This window comes from Geotrypetes seraphini, chromosome 1 (genome assembly GCF_902459505.1).
Source record: "Geotrypetes seraphini chromosome 1, aGeoSer1.1, whole genome shotgun sequence".
Classification (NCBI taxonomy): Eukaryota; Metazoa; Chordata; class Amphibia; order Gymnophiona; family Dermophiidae; genus Geotrypetes; species Geotrypetes seraphini.
The window spans coordinates 150,076,143-150,096,325 of record NC_047084.1 but is presented as its reverse complement, the minus strand read 5'-3'; the positions used below and the strand labels follow the sequence as shown (position 1 = coordinate 150,096,325).

The 20,183-nt window shown below is 46.3% G+C and overlaps 1 protein-coding gene across 2 annotated transcripts in view; it reads right to left on the bottom strand.

The window, feature by feature from the left end:
* USP38 (ubiquitin specific peptidase 38) overlaps positions 1-20,183 on the bottom strand; it is a 167,866-nt gene that overhangs the window by 62,411 nt on the left and 85,272 nt on the right. For both annotated transcript variants that reach the window (XM_033939927.1, XM_033939922.1), the window contains one exon: positions 1,784-1,942. In XM_033939927.1, the coding sequence (XP_033795818.1) occupies positions 1,784-1,942 (159 nt within the window). The remainder of the gene's footprint in view (positions 1-1,783; positions 1,943-20,183) is intronic.

Here is a 20,183-nt window from a genome sequence, read left to right as displayed (position 1 = left end):
ACTAAGTAGAGGGCCTAAATTTTGAAGACTCTAAACCAATGCCTCTCAAATTTTCTCAAGCCGGGGCACATTAAAGGTAGTGGCCATGGCTTGAGGCACCCAGAGGTACGCGGATGTCGCGGTGATGACATCATGGGTATGTATCACATCATCACGTCGACGACTGTGCATGTGCAGAGGCCCTCCAGATGGGCCCTGAGACACCAATAGGGGGTGCCAGCAGGGAAGAGGGCTGGAGAGGAAAGAAACTGGCACCAGCTGATTGCCTACAGCAGTGTTTCTCAACTACTTCAAGCTAAATCTAACAAATATCAACCGAGTACCCCAACCACAGATCTCCCTAGGCCCACCCAAGCTCTGCCCCAGATCCCATCTCCTATCCCCTTAACTAATTGTAATGTAATTTTTTCCATTCATTTTTCATATACACACAATATACATATAATATATATACATACAATATATAAATTCTCAAAAATGATACATTTCAATCACTATATTGAAAATAAAATCATTTTACCTACCGGCGATCCTCTGCAGGCTGATGTAATTAGCTTTAAAGGTGAGACCAGGAGGCCAGGGGGGAAGACAGAGGACGCTAGAGAAGGGGCAAACATGCAGGCCTTCAGCAAATCGGGCAGTGCTGGCGCCATACCGCATAGGGAAGTCAGCTGGCAGGCGCCTCTCTTCCTCCTCAGTGTGCCGTGGCACACTTGGAATCTCAGGAGGCACACAGTTTGAGATACACTGCACTAGACAGTATTTAATCCTTTATTTTTAGTTTAACACTTCAATGTGTTCCCATTACCCACAGAGATCCAGCACCCTTCAGAGTTGGTCTCTCAACATGCAATATGAAGGAATTTTTTTTTCACAGAAAGGGTGGGAAATGCCCAGAATGTCATCACAATAGAGGTGGTGGGGACAAAAAAAAGTGACAGAATTCAGAAAGGTGTGGGATAAAAACAGAGGATCCCTATGTGGCAAGAAAATGAAATTAAAGTATAGATCATTTATACTCAAAGGACTTCAAAAAAGGCATACAGGATGGCTGCTTGCACAGAATGGCAGTTACTACCCTGGCCACATTACTGGGCAGATTGAATGGGTAATAATAGTTTTATCTACTGATAATTATGCTACAAATTTCTTAGGCCACTACAGGAGATGAGCAGGAGAGCAGGATATAAACATGCTCATTAGGTATTTCAAAATACTAACTAGAATAATCAGTAGCTCGTCTGTTGTTTTCCAACAAAAGGGTGCATATCAAAATACAAACTTGTTAAATTCTCTGTTCAAGCCTGCAAATTATACAACAGAAACTTTTCTGAAAAGATAATAGCTCTAACTCTTCTACTGAGAATAACAGAGTACCGAAAAAATGGAAGGTTTATTTTAGCCAATCGGCTTCAAAATAAAGGTATAGGGGACAATAACTGATCATGGCAACCTGCTAGATCTCATCTTTAATGCAAAACATTTCAAAATGATTTTAATTACCTTCTCTAAAAGCCACGGTGCTCTTACTATCAGTCTCTATGATAGAGAATTGCACTTCATCAATTTAGGTTTACCCAGTTCCACCAATGGCCAGAGCAGAAGGTGCTGCTGTAAAAGCTTATTACATGTATTGCTTAGAGAACATTTATGTACCAAAGGAAAAGAAACAATTAAGTTACCTTTAATTATGACCTACATGTGAGATACAGAGCATGAATGCGTTTCTTTTTATGCTCTCCTAGTATCAAAAAACAAAAAAAGGTACTGCATAGATCCTTACCTTGATAGCTTCAAGAATTGGTTCATAGAGGTCTGGAAATCCCGAATAGTGATATATCATACAGTGCATTAGCTCGGCAAATTGCACTAGGAAGGCTATACTGGAAGGTAGGCCATCACTTTTTAAAGACTGGACCAGGTTGACTATGTGTGGAACAATCTATAAAAAAACCAAAAGCAAACCAAATGACATTTTAATAGGTATAATGAACATGGCCCTAGTCCAAATCACAGTTGTTAAAGCTACCTTTTTTAGACTATGCCAAATTTGCTCAATATCCAAATTTTTATGTCCAAAATAATTGAATATACTAATTCATTCAATGATTATCTCAAAAATTGATTATTGCAATGCGTTATTTAAGGGAATGGCTCAAAAGGAAATTAGGCGGTTGCAGATAATCCAAAATGCTTCCATTAAACTAATTATGAAAGCAAAGAAGTTTGATCATGTGACTTCTTTACTTCAAAAAGCTCATTGGCTTCCAGTGTCTCATCGTATTCTATATAAATTATGTTTGCTTACATTCAAATCTCTCTTATTTAAAACTCCAGCTTTTATTTATAAAGCATTGATACCATATAATTCTTTTAGATTATTGAGATCAAATGACCAACATTTATTGGTCATTCCCTCTTTTAAAATTATCAATACTCGACGGCAATTTATCTTTACTATTACGGTGCCTCAGACTTGGAATTCACTCCTACTTTACTTAAGAGAGAAAAAGAACTTGGAAAAGTTTAAGAGCAAACTTAAGAGTTTTCTTTTTAAAGATGCATTCAATATTTAATTGAATTGCCTACTGCTCTTCTGTTTATTTTTAAATCTTCTATTCAGTTTTGCCTTTCCCTTCCTGTTGTGCTTAACCTCTAATTGTTGACTCTTACATTACTTAGATTGTATTTCTTTCCTTGCCTTGCCTATTGTTTCACTGTGTTGGTAATGAGTTTTTTTATCATGTTTTTTAAACTTTTGTTAGTTATGTATATTTTATGTATTATTTTATGTATATTTTAACTACGTATTTTGCTGATTTGTACATCGCTTAGAATTTGGGATAGGCGATTAATCAAATTGTAAATAAACTTGAAACTTGCACAAGCAGGACAGACCTTCTTAGACTATTTGTTCTCTAAGCAAAGGGGGGCTTTTGATTTTAGGATATTTGCAAAGAACATTTAGCAAAGACAGCCACATACATTTGATTTAAGAAAACAGGTTTGCTTGCCTATTTTGGTTACTCTTAAAACCAGGCCTGGGCAGTGGCCTTACAAGGACAAGGAATAAAATACGGTGGTAGCAAATAGCACGTGCTAACTTAACTGTAAATCAGTGATCTCTTACTAGTGTGGAGCTACAGAATGACATGGGGACCATTTACCGCGGTCAGTGCAGTAAATCCACAGGAATGGAGACATTTGCAACTGGTTTACCGCGGAAATGGGGACAAGACCTTTCACCGCCCCGTGGGAATAGGGGACAAGATCTTTTACCGCACCGTGGAAGCGGTGAAAAGTCTTGCTCCTGTGGTAAAAAAATTGCACCTGTGTCAATCTCGGCATCTCCTCCCCAGCTCCTCTTGTGCCTATTTTACCTTCAGGAGCCAGCCATGCCACGATGAAGACAGGAACCCAAAACCAAAGCCTAAGACCAATGTGATTTGAAGAATAAAATTACCAGACAACAAAAGGTAGAAAAAATAAATTTATTTTATATTTTGTGATTAGAATATTTTAGATTTTAAATCTGTATCCTGCTAGAGCTGGTATTAGACATAACTGGGGACCACAAAGCCCAGGCTGTGCTTCTTTAGCTTCCAGCTGGCTTAGGTCTCTCTCTCGGACCAGGGGACAGTTGCCCTAGTTGCTCTCCCCTAACACTATTCCTGCCATATGTGACTGAAGCATTCTGTTAGCTTGATTTTTCTATGTAGTATTCTGTAGTAATTTGGTTTGTTCAGTTTTCACAATAGTGGAGGGGATATTTGTGAAAGGGAGGGGAGACAAGGGTTTTGTTGATCCTTGCTCTGTATTATTTGTGTTTATAAAATGACAATTGTACAGAATATTGTCTCTTTTTATACTTTAATAAAATAAGTTCAGTATAAAATCATAACTATTCGAGGATTGTGTGGGTGGGATCTGACAGTTTGCGGGGCGGGGACTGAGCTTGCGGGGACGGGGCAGGGACGGGCACTGAGCTCGTGAGGACAGGGAAGGGACGGGGAGTGAGCTCACTGGGACGGGGCAGGGATAGGGACGGGGCGAGAACGGTGATACATTTTTTTCTCTGTGTCATTCTCTATGTGGAGCTCTTGATAAAGGTTATCAATTTTTGCAAATTAATTAGACAATCCATTATATAAGTTAGTAAAATATCATTGTTCCAGGTGACTTTTTTTAGTATTGCGAAAATGCGGAGTCCCGCAAGGCTCCCCCCTCTCTCCTATCCTTTTCAACATCTACATGTCCTCTCTGAAACTCCTTCATCTATCCCCCCTGGAAACTCTCTACACCTACGCCGATGACATCCTCATCCTCCTCGAGACCGACTCGAACCTCTCTAACCTCGCTGAGAACATATCCACTTGTATTACGAATCTCCAATCCTGGGCCCAATCTATCCAAATGAAACTGAACGAGTCCAAAACAAAACTACTTTGGCTCGGCCCAACATTAGATCATTTCCCCACCTCCATCCCATTACCTTCTGGACCCACTCTTCAGCTTGAGTTTTCAAGCAAAGTCCTAGGCATCGTCATAGACTCCTCTCTCTCCTTCAACGATCACCTCAACTCTTTGATAAAAAAATGCTTCTTTTGCCTTCATATGTTGAGAAAGGTGAGATCCTGCTTTCATCATTCTCACTTTACCGTCCTCGTTCAATCTACTATCCTCTCTAGACTGGATTACTGCAATTCCATCTATATAAGCCTTACTAAGAAAAACCTCCATAGACTTCAGCTTATTCAGAACGCCGCGGCTAAGCTTATTTTCGCAAAAAGCAAGTTCGATCATGTCTCCCCACTCTTCTCCAAGCTTCACTGGCTCCCAGTACATTACATTACATTACATTAGTGATTTTTATTCCGCTTGTACCTTGCGGTTCAAAGCGGATTACATAAGAAGAGAACTGGACATTTCCAGGATGGTACATGACAATAGAGAATACAGTTTGAGGATAGAGACTTAATAACAGAATGATAGTAAAGACTTAATAACATCGGAAGATGTTTTGGACGGCAGTGTTTTGGTTTCTTGGGGGATGGGGTGAGGGAGGTTAGGTAGATTGTATATGCTTTTTGAACAGCAGTGTTTTGATTTCTTTACGGAATGTCTTGAGGTCTGATGTTGTGGTTAACAATCTGGTGATGGAAGGTTCGAGTTTTGCAGCATGTGTTGCCAGGAGGCTATCATAAAGCTTTTTGCGGTGAGTACCCTTGAGTGGTGGGTATGTGAATGATGTCAGTTTTCTTCTTGTTCTGGTTGGAAGGTTACGGTTTAGGCGGTCATTTAGGTAGGTGGGTGCAGTACCGTTAATTACTTTGAAGAGTAGACAGTATAGTTTGAATTGAATTCTGGCTCGAATCGGTAGCCAGTGTGAGTCTAGGTAGGCATTGGTGATGTGGTCAAATTTTCCGAGTGAGTAAATTAGTCTAAGGGCTGTGTTCTGAACAGTTTGAAGTTTTTTGATCATGTTTGTGGGGCATGGTAGATAAAGGATATTGCAGTAGTCCACGAGACCTAGTACCAGGGATTGTACAATTATCCTGTAGTGTTCTTTGTCAAAGAATTTCCTTATTTTTCTTAAGTTGCGCATTGTGAAGAATGCTTTTTGGGTAGTTTTGTTGATTTGGGTCTGCATAGTGCAGCATCTGTCTATCTGCACTCCCAAGATTCTGAGTGAGGTCTGGATTGGGTATTTGGTTGCTTTAATTTCTAGGTCTGTTATGGATGGGTTTTTGTCCGTTTCAAGCATTAGGAATTTGGTTTTGTCCGAGTTTAGTTTCAGTTTGTGGTTTGTCATCCATTTTTCTACTTCATCCAGAATTATTTCCAGGTGTCCTGTTGAGGTGTGGTCTTGGATTTCAAAGGGGAGGAGAATAGTTATGTCATCTGCGTAGCTGAATGATGTTACATTTAGGTTGTCTAAAGTGGTGCCGAGGGAGGAGATGAAGAGATTGAATAGAATGGGCGATAGTGGTGACCCCTGCGGGACTCCGCATGGATTTGACCATGGGTTAGATTTCGTGTTGTTTGTCTTAACTCTGTACGTTCTTGTTTTGAGGAATCCTTGGAACCAATTGTAAACCACCCCTGAGATCCCGATTGCATCAAGTATCTGGAGTAATATGGTGTGATCGACTAGATCGAAGGCGGCGGAAAGATCTAGTTGGATAATTAGGATCCTGTGTCCTTTACTGAGGTGTTGTCGGGCTATGTCTAGTAGTGTTGCTAGTAGTGTTTCCGTGCTGTGGTGAGATCTAAATCCTGATTGAGAGGAGTGAAGTATATTATGGTCAAATAGGTAGTTGGTGAGGTATTGAGCCACAAGTCCTTCAATCAGTTTGACATATAATGGGATCGAAGCGATAGGTCTGTAGTTGGTAGGAGCGTCTATAGGGCCTTTTTGATCTTTCAGTAGGGGTGTGATTATGATCTCTCCAAGATCTTGTGGGAATTGACCTTCTATGAGAGTGCTTTGAATCCATTGCATGAGGTTGGTTTTGAATTTAAGGGAGGCATTTGTAAGCAGATACGATGGGCAGTAGTTCAAGTCGCATGAGGTGTGGCTGTATTTTTTGTATAGTCGGTTCAAATCAGACCATTGTAGGGTTGGGAATGTGGTCCATGTTCTGTCTGCAGATATGGCTTCTTCCGTTGTGGGGGTTATTATCTCGTAGAGTTTGGTGGTTGAGTTGTTGAAGGTATTTCTGATTGTAGTGATCTTGTGTTTGAAGTGGTCTGCTAGTTGAGAAGCTGTTGGTGGTTTATTGCCTTGAGTGGCAAGGAATGGGTTTGTGTCCGTAAGTTTTTTTACTAAGTTGAAGAGTGTTTTTGTGTCAGAGGTGTTTGTGCCAATTAGTTTAGAGTAGTATGTTTTGCGCTTTTCTTTAAGTTTGATATTGTATAGTTTGATTTGGGTTCTCCAAGCGGATTTGGTTTGATCATTTTTCTTTTTTCTCCAAGATCTTTCAAGTTGTCTGCAATGCCTTTTTTGTAGGAGGAGTTCGGAGTCGAACCACTTGTCTGAGGATCTGCAGGTTCTATGTTTGGTTTTATCAGGGGCTAGCTCGTTCAAGGTTGTTTCACTTAGGATGCGCCAGTGATTTACGAAGTCAGTTGGGTCGATGGGGGCGATTATAGGGTCAACTTTATCCCAGAATGTGGCAGGCTCAATTTTCTGTCTAGATTTGAAGGTTGTTTTTTGTGGCTTGGGTTTTGTGTTATTTTGAGGCCAGTTGATGGTGAAAGTGTATTTGTGGTGGTCTGACCAAAGAGAGGGATGCCAGGTACCATTGGTGATATGAATTTTTGGGGTGTGGAGGTTATGAGACGTGAATGCTGCTATATCAAGTTGGTGGCCTTTTTCGTGCGTGGGTTCAGGATTGAGGATCTGGTAGGATAGGGCGTCGAGGTATGAGAGTATATCGTCTACTTGTTTGGATGTGTGGTCCTCGAGGTGGAGATTGATGTCTCCTAGGAGCAAATTGTATGTGGAGGTTAGAGAGTTCTGGAATATGAATTCTTCGAGTTCAAGTTTTGAAGTGTTCCATTTTCCTGGAGTGATGTAGCATAATAGACAGTTCAAGGTGTCTGTGAGTGTATTGTCGGAGAGTTGGCATGCAAGAAGGTCTAAGTGAGGGGTTGAGTGTTTGTGTAGAACTTTTAGGTTGAGGTTGTTTTGTACTAGAATAGCTAGTCCTCCCCCTCGTTTGTTTTCTCGACAAACCAGCTCTAATTTGTACCCTTTGGGGCAGAATTCGGTTATGCATGGGTCCGAATTGGATGTTAGCCAGGTTTCGGCTAGGAAGAGACAGCTTAGTTGTTCTTCAGTCAGCCAGTCTTTAATTAGGTTTGCTTTTGGGCTAATTGATCTTATATTCATGTAGGCACAGGTTAACGAGGTATATTTTGTGTTGGAATTAGGATTGCAATTAAGGTAGAGGATATTTTTTGGTGGTGTGAGTTGTTTTTGAGTAGTAGTCTTGTGCTTTGGTGGAGGTCTTTTTCCCCAGGTGGTGGGAATGTGGTCTTGGCTGGTCAGTGGGCAGGATGTTAGGGTTCTCGTGGTGTGGATTTTTCTGGGTGGTTGTGGTTGTCTGTAGGTTGTTGTCAGAATTGGGATGGGTGATAGGTGATATCCTGTGGTTTGCCAGTTGGAAATGAGTAGTGAAAGTATTAGGATGGCAAGTGTGGTTTTGTATATGTAATTTTCCATTTTGTTTGTGGTGTGGAAGATTCTTTGGTTCTGGTATGTCTCTGGTTTGGGCTGTGGTAATGGTGTTGGTGCGGGCTGGGTTGGCTCTGTCGGCAAAAGCTCCCGCTGCTGGAGTTCCCGAAGCAAATCAAGAAAGTAAGGAAAATAACTGTAAAATAACTGAAAAAAGTCTCCTCTCCCGTCTGGCAATGGGGAGGAGGCGGATCGGGGCTTGAGTGGCCTGTTTGCAGGTCCGATGCTCTCCTTCTCGGCGGCGTGGGCTGGCTCCCGCTGCTGGAGTTCCCGAAGCAAAATCAAGAAAGTAAAAAATAACTATAAAATAACTGAAAAAAAGTCTCCTCTCCCGTCTGGCAATGGGGAGGAGGTGGATCGGGGCTTGAGTGGCCTGTTTGCAGGTCCGATGCTCTCCTTCTCGGCGGCGTGGGCTGGCTCCCGCTGCTGGAGTTCTCGAAGCAAAATCAAGAAAGTAAAAAAATAACTATAAAATAACTGAAAAAAGTCTCCTCTCCCGTCTGGCAATGGGGAGGAGGCGGATCGGGGCTTGAGTGGCCTGTTTGCAGGTCCGATGCTCTCCTTCTCGGCGGTGTGGGCTGGCTCCCGCTGCTGGAGTTCCCGAAGCAAAATCAAGAAAGTAAAAAAATAACTATAAAATAACTGAAAAAAGTCTCCTCTCCCGAGTATACTCTCCCAGTATACTCCAGAGTCCTCTTTAAATGTGCCTGCTTAGCCTTCAAGATCCTACATGGCATCCTTCCTCCCGTAATCCCACTCTTTTGGAATTCCTCAAAACCTCACTCCACCAGACCCTCCCAAAAACTGAAACTATCATTCCCCTCTATAAAAGGTATATCCCGCGCAGGAAAACTTGGAACATCTCTCCCCTTTAGAACCACAGAACTCTGGAACAACCTCTCATCCCCACTCAGAAACTCAAGCTCCTTCCAATCCTTCCGCAAACACTTGAAAACGTGGCTCTTTGCAAAAATCTAATCACCTCCCATTCTCCAGTATTCTGTCCCTCTCTTTCCTCTTAGTCCCTCTCCTTATCCCTTATTGTAGTTCCTTTCCTCTTAACTCTGTAAACCGTGCCGAGCTCTGCGCTTGCGGAGATGGCACGGTATACAAACCTAAGGTTTAGTTTAGTTTAGTATTGATTCCACAGATCATTTCAATTCATTTTCAATTAAGATGCCACCTTTTATTTATTTGGGATATAATCTAATTGCACTCATGTTACCCCCCTTTTGCAAGAAGCCCACTGGTTGCCAGTGGAAAACAGAATCACTTACAAAATTCTTCTGTTAACATTTAAGACCAGACAAAACAATCAATCCGAATTTATTAATAACATTCTTACCCCTTATAATCCTTCTAAGACTCTAAGATCGACAGCCAATAACCTTTTTTTCATTCCGTCACTGAAATACATACATACAATGAGGTCTACTATCTTCTCTGTTACCGCCCCTTCTCTCTAGAATAGTATCCCAAATTACTTAAGCGAAGAATCAATTCTTAATAATTTTAAGACGAAGCTAAAGACATTTCTCTTTCTTGATGCCTTCGAGATCTAACTGTCCTTTTAAGGGCAACTGAGTTCAACATTATTTAAAGCAGCCCCTCCTATTGTTTTTTCCCTAATTGTTCTTTTACTTTGACTATTGTAGTTCTTGCCTTTTTACCTTTTGTTCCCGTTTGTCTTTGTAAGTTATTGTTACTGTTTGGTGATGCTTTGTCAGCTTAAATTTGTATTTTAGCTAAAGTATGTTTTTATGATTTTGTACACCGCCTAGAAGGTTGATTGGGCGGTATAAGAAATTTTAAATAAACTTGAAATTTACCCAGTGATTTATTTCTACGTACAGTGGAACCTCGGTTTGTGAGTAACCCTGTTTGCGAGAGCCAGAAGGCCATGAGCATGCACAGATGCTCAAGGCCCAGCCCAGACAAGAGGCGGGATCTTTCCTTAAATGGCTCCGGCATGCAGCAGATGGGGTAAGGAGCTTGTTTGGATGGGTGGGTGGATGCTGCTTCCAGCATGGGGGTGCGATGCAGTTCTCACGGGGGATGTTCGCGTGCAGGGGATGCAATGCCGGTTCGAGCGGGGAGGGGGTGGGGAGTGATGGCGCAGCGCCAGTAGCCCTGGGGGGGGGGGGGAGGAGGAGGAGGTGGAATGAATCAAAGCGAGTTTCCCTTACTTCCTATGGCAGGAGTGTCCAATGTCGGTCCTCGAGGGCCGCAGTCCAGTCGGATTTTCAGGATTTCCCCAATGAATATACATGAGGTCTATTTGCATGCACTGCTTTCATTGTATGCTAATAGATCTCATGCATATTCATTGGGGAAATCCTGAAAACCTGACTGGATTGCGGCCCTCGAGGACCGACATTGGACACCCCTGTCCTATGGGGAAACTTGCTTTGATATATGAGCAATTTGGTTTACGAGCATGCTTCTGGAACGAATTATGCTCGAAAACCAAGGTTCCACTGTACTCTGTACTGTAGGTTTGAGAGAGCCTAGTGTGCAGTTCCCCCTATTGTGACATCTTTTAGTTGCATATAGAAATCTCAGTTTGAAGAGCCAGCCCTCTTTTCTCAGGTCATATTCTGAGAATGCAAATAACATTTTAAATAACCTAAAGATGTGTCTTTTGTCAAAGGAGGCCTCATTCTTTAAAGAAAAGGAAGACAGGCAGCAGAGCTGGTTTAAAAGCATCCAATATAATTTCAGGTCTTTACTTTCCTTAAGTTCTTAGCAGACCTGCCCATGGGAAGAAGTGCTATGTAATTTGTTTCATAAGAACATAAGAATAGCCTTACTGGGTCCATCTAGCCCAGTATCCCTTCTTTGCGGAGGCCAATCCAAGTCACAAGTACCTGACAAAAACTCAAATTGTAGCTGCATTCCATGCTACCATCCCATGTCTGTCTCAACAGCAGGATTATAGACTTTTCCTCTAGGAATTTGTCCTAACCTTTTTTTAAAACCAGCTACATTAACCGCTCTTACCACATCCTCTGGCAATGCGTTCCAGAGCTTAACTATTCTCTAAGTGAAAAAAAATTTCCTCCTATTGATTTTAACAGTATTACTCTAACTTCATCAAGTGTCTCCTAGTCTTTGTAAATCTTGATGCCCTCAAACTATTAAAAAAAAAACCAAAAAACAACACACCACACACTGAAAATGTACCTGATGATCTAAAGTACCATCCTGAATTTCGAGTTTGCCCTGCTTTATTTGGTATTTGTGTCCCCTTAAAACTCATAACTTAGCTTTTCTGTTATAATTGATATATTTTATATTCTCTTAAATTGTAACCTAGGCTTCCTAATGTATGCTTCCATTTTTGTAATCCCTCCCCCACTCTATTTTATATTGTATACTACAGGCAGTATATCAAATACAGATCTACTAACTGCTTTAGCTCAGCCTTAGGCAACTAATTCTAGAGATTGTTGTCCGAGTTAAAAAATATTTTATCCAATTCATTTTGAATGTGTTATTTCGTAGCTTCATGTTCATAACTTATTTGTGTTTAGTTGTTTCACTCCACTTGTGACCTCTATCATATCCTTCCTCAGTCATCTCTTCTCCAAACTGCAGAGCCATAAACTGTTTAGCCTTTTCTCACAGGGGAATCTGTTCCATTCTCTTATTTTGGTTGCCCTTCTCTGCACCTTTTCTAGTTCATCAGACAGAAAATAAAGATGTAAGAAAGAAGAAAAGGACATTCTGTACACACTGAACTGAACTCCCACCTGACCAAGTCAAGACGAGAAACAAAGTCTATCGTCTTGGGTGCAGAATAATTTGGTATAAACATTGCTCTCCAATACATATGACTCTCAAGAGATCCTAACAGAAATTGAAGGTATGTAAAGCACAGTTACTTACCGTAACAGGTGTTATCCAGGGACAGCAGGCAGATATTCTCACATATGGGTGACGTCATCTACGGAGCCCCAGCGCGGACAGCTTTTCAAGCAAACTTGATTGAAGTTTCAAGCTTGCTATGCTGCACCATGCATGTGCATGCCTTCCTGACCACTAGAGGGCACATCCTCACCTCGTGGTCCTCAGTTCCATAGCCAGTAAAGAAACCATCCCCGGGGAGGAGGGCGGGTTGTGAGAATATCTGCCTGCTGTCCCTGGATAACACCTGTTACGGTAAGTAACTGTGCTTTATCCCAGGACAAGCAGGCAGCATATTCTCACATATGGGTGACCTCCAAGCCAACCAAAAAAGGGCAGGTGGGAGGATGGCAATTTAGGAAAACAAGGTACGTAAAACCGACTGGCCAAACCGGCCGTCGCTTCTGGACAACGTATCCAGACAGTAGTGGGAGGTAAAAGTATGAACTGAAGACCAAGTGGCAGCCTTACAGATGTCCTCGACCGGCGTAGACCGGAGGAAAGCCACAGAAGCTGCCATAGCTCGGACCTTATGCCCCGTGACTCGACCATGGAGCGTGAGACCAGCCTGAGCGTAGCAAAAAGAGATACAAGCAGCTAACCAGTTGGACAAGGTGCGCTTGGAAACAGGATGTCCCAACCGATTAGGATCGAAGGACAAAAACAATTGAGGAACCCTCCGATGAGACTTAGTGCGCTGAAGATCAAAGGCCAACGCCCTCTTACAGTCAAGCGTGTGAAGCGCCACCTCGCCAGGGTGAGAGTGGGGCTTCGGGAAAAACACCGGAAGAACAATGGACTGATTGAGGTGAAAATCAGACACAACCTTAGGTAAAAATTTAGGATGAGTGCTAAGAACCACCTTGTCATGATGGAACACCGTAAAAGGCGGGTCCGCAACCAAAGCTTGCAGCTCACTAATCCGACGAGCGGATGTGAGCGCAAGCAAAAAGATCACTTTCCAAGTGAGAAACTTAAGATGAGATTTGTCAATAGGCTCGAAAGGAAGCTTCATCAGTTGAGCCAAAACCACATTAAGATCCCAAACTACAGGAGGAGGTTTCAGAGGAGGATGAACATTCAAAAGACCCCTCATGAAACGAGTAACCAGAGGATAAAGAGAGAGAGACCGACCCTCGAGATGCCGATGGAAAGCAGCAATCGCACTGAGATGCACCCGAATGGAAGTCGTCTTCAGCCCAGACTGGGACAAATGCAACAAATATTCCAGAACCGAAGACACCGGAACCGAACCCGGATCCAGATGGTGCGAGGAACACCAGGATGAAAATCTGGTCCACTTCTGGGAATAACAAAGCCTAGTCGAGACCTTGCGCGAGGCTTCCAAAACCTCCCTCACAGACTGAGAAACAGGAACCGAAGTCAAGGGGAAAGGAACCAAGCCGTCAGATGTAAAGACTGAAGATTGGGATGCAACAGCGAACCCCGACTCTGAGACAGCAGAGAGGGAAAAACAGGCAGAAGTAGAGGCTCCCTGACACTGAGTTGAAGGAGCAGGGAGAACCAGTGCTGCCGAGGCCAACGAGGCGCAATGAGAATCATAGTGGCTCCGGTTGATTTGAGATGTACCAACGTTCTCAAGATCAGAAGGAAAGGAGGGAACGCATACAGGAACCTCCCTCCCCAGTCTAGAAGAAAGGCATCGGCCTCGAGACGGTCCGGGGAGTACATCCGAGAACAATAGAGGGGCAGTTTGTGAATCTCCGGGGAGGCAAACAGATCCACCTGAGGAGTCCCCTAGCGGTCGAAGACCTCGTGCAGAACTCGGGAGTTGAGCGACCACTCGTGCGGCTGGAGAAGACGACTGAGTTTGTCGGCCAGACAGTTCTTCTCTCCTTGAATGTAAACCGCCCGGAGAAAGATGTTCTGGGCGACCGCCCTTTCCCAAAGGCACAGGGCTTCTCGGCACAGGGACCAAGAGCCCGATCCCCCTTGCTTGTTCACATAGTACATTGCCACTTGGTTGTCCGTCCGCACGAGGACTACCTGATCATGCAGCAGGTGGCAGAACGCTCGAGCAGCCAGAAAAATTGCACGAAGCTCCAACACATTGATGTGACAAAGACGGTCCACCGCCGACCATAGACCTTGAGTCCGGAGACCGTCGAGATGAGCCCCCCACGCGTACTCCGAAGAGTCCGTGGTCAGGACCTTGCGATGCGGAGGGACGAGAAAGAGCAAACCCCCGGAAAGATTGGAAGAGTTGGTCCACCAACGGAGCGAGCGTCTCAAAGAAGGAGTCACTGTTACAGGACAGGAGACCAGGTCCCGATCCTGACGCCACTGGGAGGCTAAGGTCCACTGAGGAAGCCTCAGGTGCAAGTGGGCGAATGGCGTGACATGAACTGTCGACGCCATGTGGCCGAGCAGAATCATCAGACTCTGTGCCGATACTGAGGGCTGCAGCGAAATCTGACTGCTCAGTCGAAGCAGGGCCTCCAACCGAGGAGGGGGAGGAACGAACGGAGGCGAACCGTGTCCAGCACGGCCCCGATAAACTGAAGGGATTGAGCCGGGCACAACTGAGACTTGGGAAAGTTCACTTCGAGCCCCAGACGTTGAAGGAAGATGATAGTCTGTCGGGTCGCTGAGATAACCCCCTCCCTGGAAGGGGCCTTGATCAGCCAATCGTCCAGCTAGGGAAAGACCTGCAGACCCTGAGATCGCAGGGCTGCCGCGACAACCACCATGCACTTCGTGAAGACTCGAGGGGATGAAGCCAAGCCAAAGGGGAGGACCCGGTATTGAAGGTGCAACTCCCCCACCTGGAACCGTAGAAACTTGCGGAAGGCAGGATGCACCGGAACATGTGTATAAGCTTCCTCCAGGTCCAGGGAGCACATCCAGTCCCCTTCTCCCAACAGTGGGTACAGGACCGGAAGCGACAACATACGGAACTTCTCCCGGACAAGGAACTTGTTTAGCCTCCGGAGGTCCAAAATGGGGCGCAAGTCCCCGGTCTTTTTAGGGACCAAAAAATAACGGGAGTAAAACCCCTGACCCCGTTGGTTGGGGGGCACCCGCTCGACTGCCCGGAGACTCAACAAGGCCCTGGCCTCCGAGAGGAGAAGGGGAAGTTGTGTCCGGTTGAAAGGACACGCGCCGGGAGGATTGTCCGGAGGAGCCTCCCTGAAGTTGAGGGAGTAACCCTCCGAGATGACACGGAGCACCCAAGCATCGGACGTGATCTGAGTCCAGGTCGAATGAAAAGCTCGCAGCCGGCCCCCGATTGGAAGCGGGGACGGTGACAGCGCGGAGGGGGCCCGCCCCCATCTGCTCAGAGCGTCAAAAAGACGGCGCCGGTTTGGACGCCGCTTGCGCCTGAGGCTTCTGGTGGGACGCCCTGGCCTGCTGAGTGGGTCGCCGAGGAGGAGGCCTAGAAAAAGCCGGCGTGGACTTTTGAGGGTAGCGCCGCGGGGGAGGTCGGTAAGGCCTCGGAGTGGTCACTTTGGCCTTGGGGCGGACCAACGAGGCAAAAGAGCGCTCATGATCAGACAGGCGCTTGGTAGCCGCTTCCAGGGACTCATCAAATAGTTCCGACCCCACGCACGGCAAATTTGCTAGGCGTTCTTGTAGATCCAGGTCCATATCTACAATGCGCAGCCATGCAAGACGGCGCATGGCCACGGCAAAGGCGGAGACCCGGGACGACAACTCAAAGGCGTTGTAGACTGCATGAAAAAGGAAGAGACGCAGCTGGGACAAAGTATCCATGAGCTCACTAAAGTCCCCCTTATGGGAGTCAGGCAGAACCCCGTGATAACGGGGCATAGACTTGACTAGGCGACGCAGATAAGAAGAAAAGGCGAAAGCGTAGTTGAGCACTCTGTTGGCCATCATGGAATTGTGGTATAGGCGGCGCTCAAACTTATCTAGCGTCCGCCCCTCACGCCCGGGCGGAACCGCTGCAGAGACGCGAGAAGGCTGAGATTTTTTCAGCGAGGATTCCACCAGCAAAGATTGGTGGGACAATTGCGCCTTCTCAAAGCCCTTACAGGGAACCGTGCGGTACTTCGATTCCATCTTCGAAGGGACAGCCGTGACCGCATACGGGGACTCCAAATTGCGCAAGAACGTCTGATGGAGGACCTTGTGCAAAGGCAAACGCGGAGCTTCCCGGTGAGGAGAGGGCAAATCCTGCTCCTCCAAAAAGTCCTTCGTATATTGAGACCCCGAAAACAGGTCGAGGTCCAAGGCTTTCCCCATATCCACCACGAACCTCGAGAAGGAAGAGGGCCTCGAGGGTGGGGAAGAGGAGCGAGAGGCCCCTGCCGCCATGAAGGACGGAGAAGCCTCCCGAGAGTATCTGGGTTCCCGCCCGGTGCCAGACTCCGAACCCCAGGAAGCTGCACCAAGGGACTTCGTCGGAGTCGGAGATCTCCGACGACCCGAGGAGCCCCTCGGGGAAGTCCCCGGGGTACGAGGCACCGAGGTCCGCCCCCTCCTCCTCGGGAAGAGTCCCTGGATCCTTTCCATGCAGGGGAACGGAGAAGCCTCGGATTATCAAGGCGGAGTTCCGACACCCCCAGTCGCTGCGCCTCCCGGATCGGTGAGGAGCGACTGCACCTCCGCGGAGACCCCCGAGGGCGCTTGGGCTTCCAGGACCGGTGCTTCGCCCGAGGCCGACCCAAGGGCGAGGACCCGCGGGAGGACTTCGACGAGGAGGAGGAGGAAATCCTGCGAACCCGGCGCACCTTGTCCCGAGGTCGTACACTCTGCACAGGCTGGTCCACCGCCAGGGTCGAGGCCGGGACCTCCACCGGGGCCGAAGTCGGAGCCGAGGTTACGGTCGAGGACGACTGCAGGTGGGCCATGGCGCAGGACAGCTCAGAGGCAATAAGCGCTCGGAGCATGTCCTGGAAGACAGGGATAGCCATCATAGATGGCATGTCCGAAGACGGCGGGTGCTCTCTAGAGGGCGACCTCGGCAAGGAGTATTCCCGTGGAGCACCCGACTTCGACGCCCGGGGCGGGGCTGAGGACGACCCCCCCGCCCCCGTCGTGGAGCCCGAGGATGGCTTCTTCGAGGACCCTGGAACAGAAGAAGGAAGTGAGGACTTACCCACAGATGACTTCGGGGTCGAGGACGCAGGCTTCGACGAAGAAGGCCTCCGCGGCGAGGTCGAGGGAGTCGAGGCCGAGGTCTAAGCCGGGGCTGAGGCCGAGGCCGACGTCGAGGCCTTCCCCGCCGCGGGGTCAACACTGAAGAGCTCCGCCATGCGGGCACGCCGGCAGCGGAGTGCTCGGGGCTGAAAAGTCACCGAGTGCAGGAATCAGTCGGGTGATCCGCACCCAGGCAAACGAGGCACCACCGGTGTGGATCGGTGATGGAAAGCAGCCGATCGCACCGGGTGCACTTTTTAAAGCCCGTCAAAGGACGGGACATGAACACGAAAAACGGCCGGGAACAAGCGAGGTCCCGCGGCCGTGGCTACCGGGAGCCCCCGGAGCCGGAACAAAAAACTTTTTTTTTTTTTTTTGACGAAATCGAAACACGAAAGAATAAAAATAATAAATAAAGCACAGCGACCGAGAAAACAAACCCAGCCGTGGTGTCAGAAGGCAAAAGGCACGGAGCACAAATTCCACAGGGCTTCTGGCTCCGCGGAAAAAACAGAACTGAGGACCACGAGGTGAGGATGCGCCCTCTAGTGGGCAGGAAGGCATGCACATGCGTGGTGCAGCATAGCAAGCTTGAAACTTCAATCAAGTTTGCTTGAAAAGCTGTCCGCGCTGGGGCTCCGTAGATGACGTCACCCATATGTGAGAATATGCTGCCTGCTTGTCCTGGGATAAGGGAAGATTAGGTACTTACCTTGATAATCTTATTTCTAGTAAATAGACACATTATTCTTGAACACGTTGGCTGTGTGTATCTGATCGCGAGATCTGGTGTAGAGAACCTCATTTACATTTTTCTGCTCCACCTCCCTTCACTCTGTGCTGTCCTCTAATTCCTTAGTTCATATCAAAGCAGATGGTCAGCCCTAGAGATGAAACATAACAGGGAGGGGTGTGGGAATTCCCCCCCTCCCAAAAAAAAAGTCTTGTTCTGCTCATATTTAGCACAAAATAAACATGAATCCTGTATAACATATAATGAGGTGGAACGAACAAGCCACCTACCTGGGTTCAACCTGCACTAACAGTGTTGGAGTTCTGAAAGAAACCCCTTGGACTCTTCAAAGAATAAGTGGCCTCCCCTGTCCTTGACTTTGCTGGACAAGGGAAAGAAACAAGATATTATATAATAGATATGTCTAAGACAGCAAACAGGGTGGACTTCAAGAATGACTTGCCTATTCATTTGTTTATTTATACACCGCTTATAGCCTTAAGTTACTCAAGTATTTCTCCCTATCTGTCCCAGTAGGCTCACAATCTAACATACCTGGGACAATGGAGTGTTGTGCCCAGGGTCACAAGGAACAGTGTTGGGCTTGAACCTGTAACCGCAGGATGCTGAGGCTGCAGCCCTAACCACTAGGCCACTTCTCTAATGTGCCTAATCTTCCTTTCAAGTGCAATAGGCACATCATTCTTGGAACACGTGGGACATGCCAAAGCAGTTCCCAGCATCTGGGGTAGGACAGATGAGCCTGCTGAAAGTACCGAAGATCCGAATGCAGTATCCAATTTGGCTGCTACATCAACCCTATAAAACTCTGTATGTAAGTATGGAGGGAGGACCATATGGCCGCTACACAAATTTCTTCAGGTGAAACAGCTCTAGATTCCACCCAGGAAGATGCTACAACTCCTGGTGGAATGTACCTTTAAGGATACCGGAGGTCACTTTCCGTTTCCGATATAAGCTGAAGAAATGGCCATGCAAATCCATCTAGACATGGTCGCTTTTGATGCCGGCCTCAGCGGTTAATACCCACCAGCACAAAGAGATGATCCAACAGTTGAAAATCATTTGTCACTTCCAGATAATGAAGCAACACTCTACAAACATCCAGCAATTTCAGAACTTTGTCACCCTTCTTGGACCCCTAGGGAGTTAAGGCGGGCAACCGCACTTCCTGGCCGAAGTGAAAACTTGATACTACTTTCGGTAAGAAAGAAGAGGCTATATGCAGTGATACCCCGGTGTCTGAAACTCTGAGAAAAGGTTCTCTGCAGGATAAAGCCTGCAGTTCAGACACCCGCTGTGCTGACATGACTGCCACTAAAAACCCTGTTTTAACAGTCAGGTCCATCACTGAAGCTCTCTCTAAAGGCTTACAGAGCTCTAGAGAAAGACCAGAGAAGATCAAGATTCCATGTTGGAAATGGTTGACGTACTGGAGGATACAGATGTAATGCTCCCTCTAAAAATCTCGACACATCTAGATGAAAGGCCAATGACTTTCTATTAGTCTGGGGCCTGAAGCAGAACAGACCCGCTATCTGTACTTTGAGGGAGCCAACCACCAGGCATTTTCAAGACTCTCTTGAAGGAATGCTAGAACCAAAGGAATCTGAGCCAAGACCATATCTTTACTCTTTTCTGCACACCAGCCCTGGAAGCACTTGCAGACCTTCACATAGGCGGCCAAAGTTGTCTGCTTCTTGGACCTTAGGAAAGAGGCAATAACCTTTTCTGAATAACCTTTGTGCACTAGGGCTGTGCACTCAAGAGCTATGCTGTAAGAACAAAGCACTCTGGATCTGCCAGGGCAATTGGGCCCTGCAAGAGTAACCCTGGGGTGACAGGGCAGCCTGACACTCTGATCCCTCTTTAGATGAACCAGATCTATATACCATGGATGCCTCAGTCAGACAAGTGCAACAAGAACTATCAGTCCCAGGTGTGACATTCTATGCAAAACTCTGTCTATCATGGGCCACGGAAGGAACACATTCAGAAGCCTTGCCTGTAGCCACAGCTACACCAGGGCGTCTGAGCCATTGCTTCCTGGCTCGTATCTTCGACTGAAAAAAACATGCCACTTTCTTGTTGGCTGATGATGTCATCAAACATCAGGTTCTCCTAACGACTCACAATGCAATTGAACGCCTTCCAGTATAG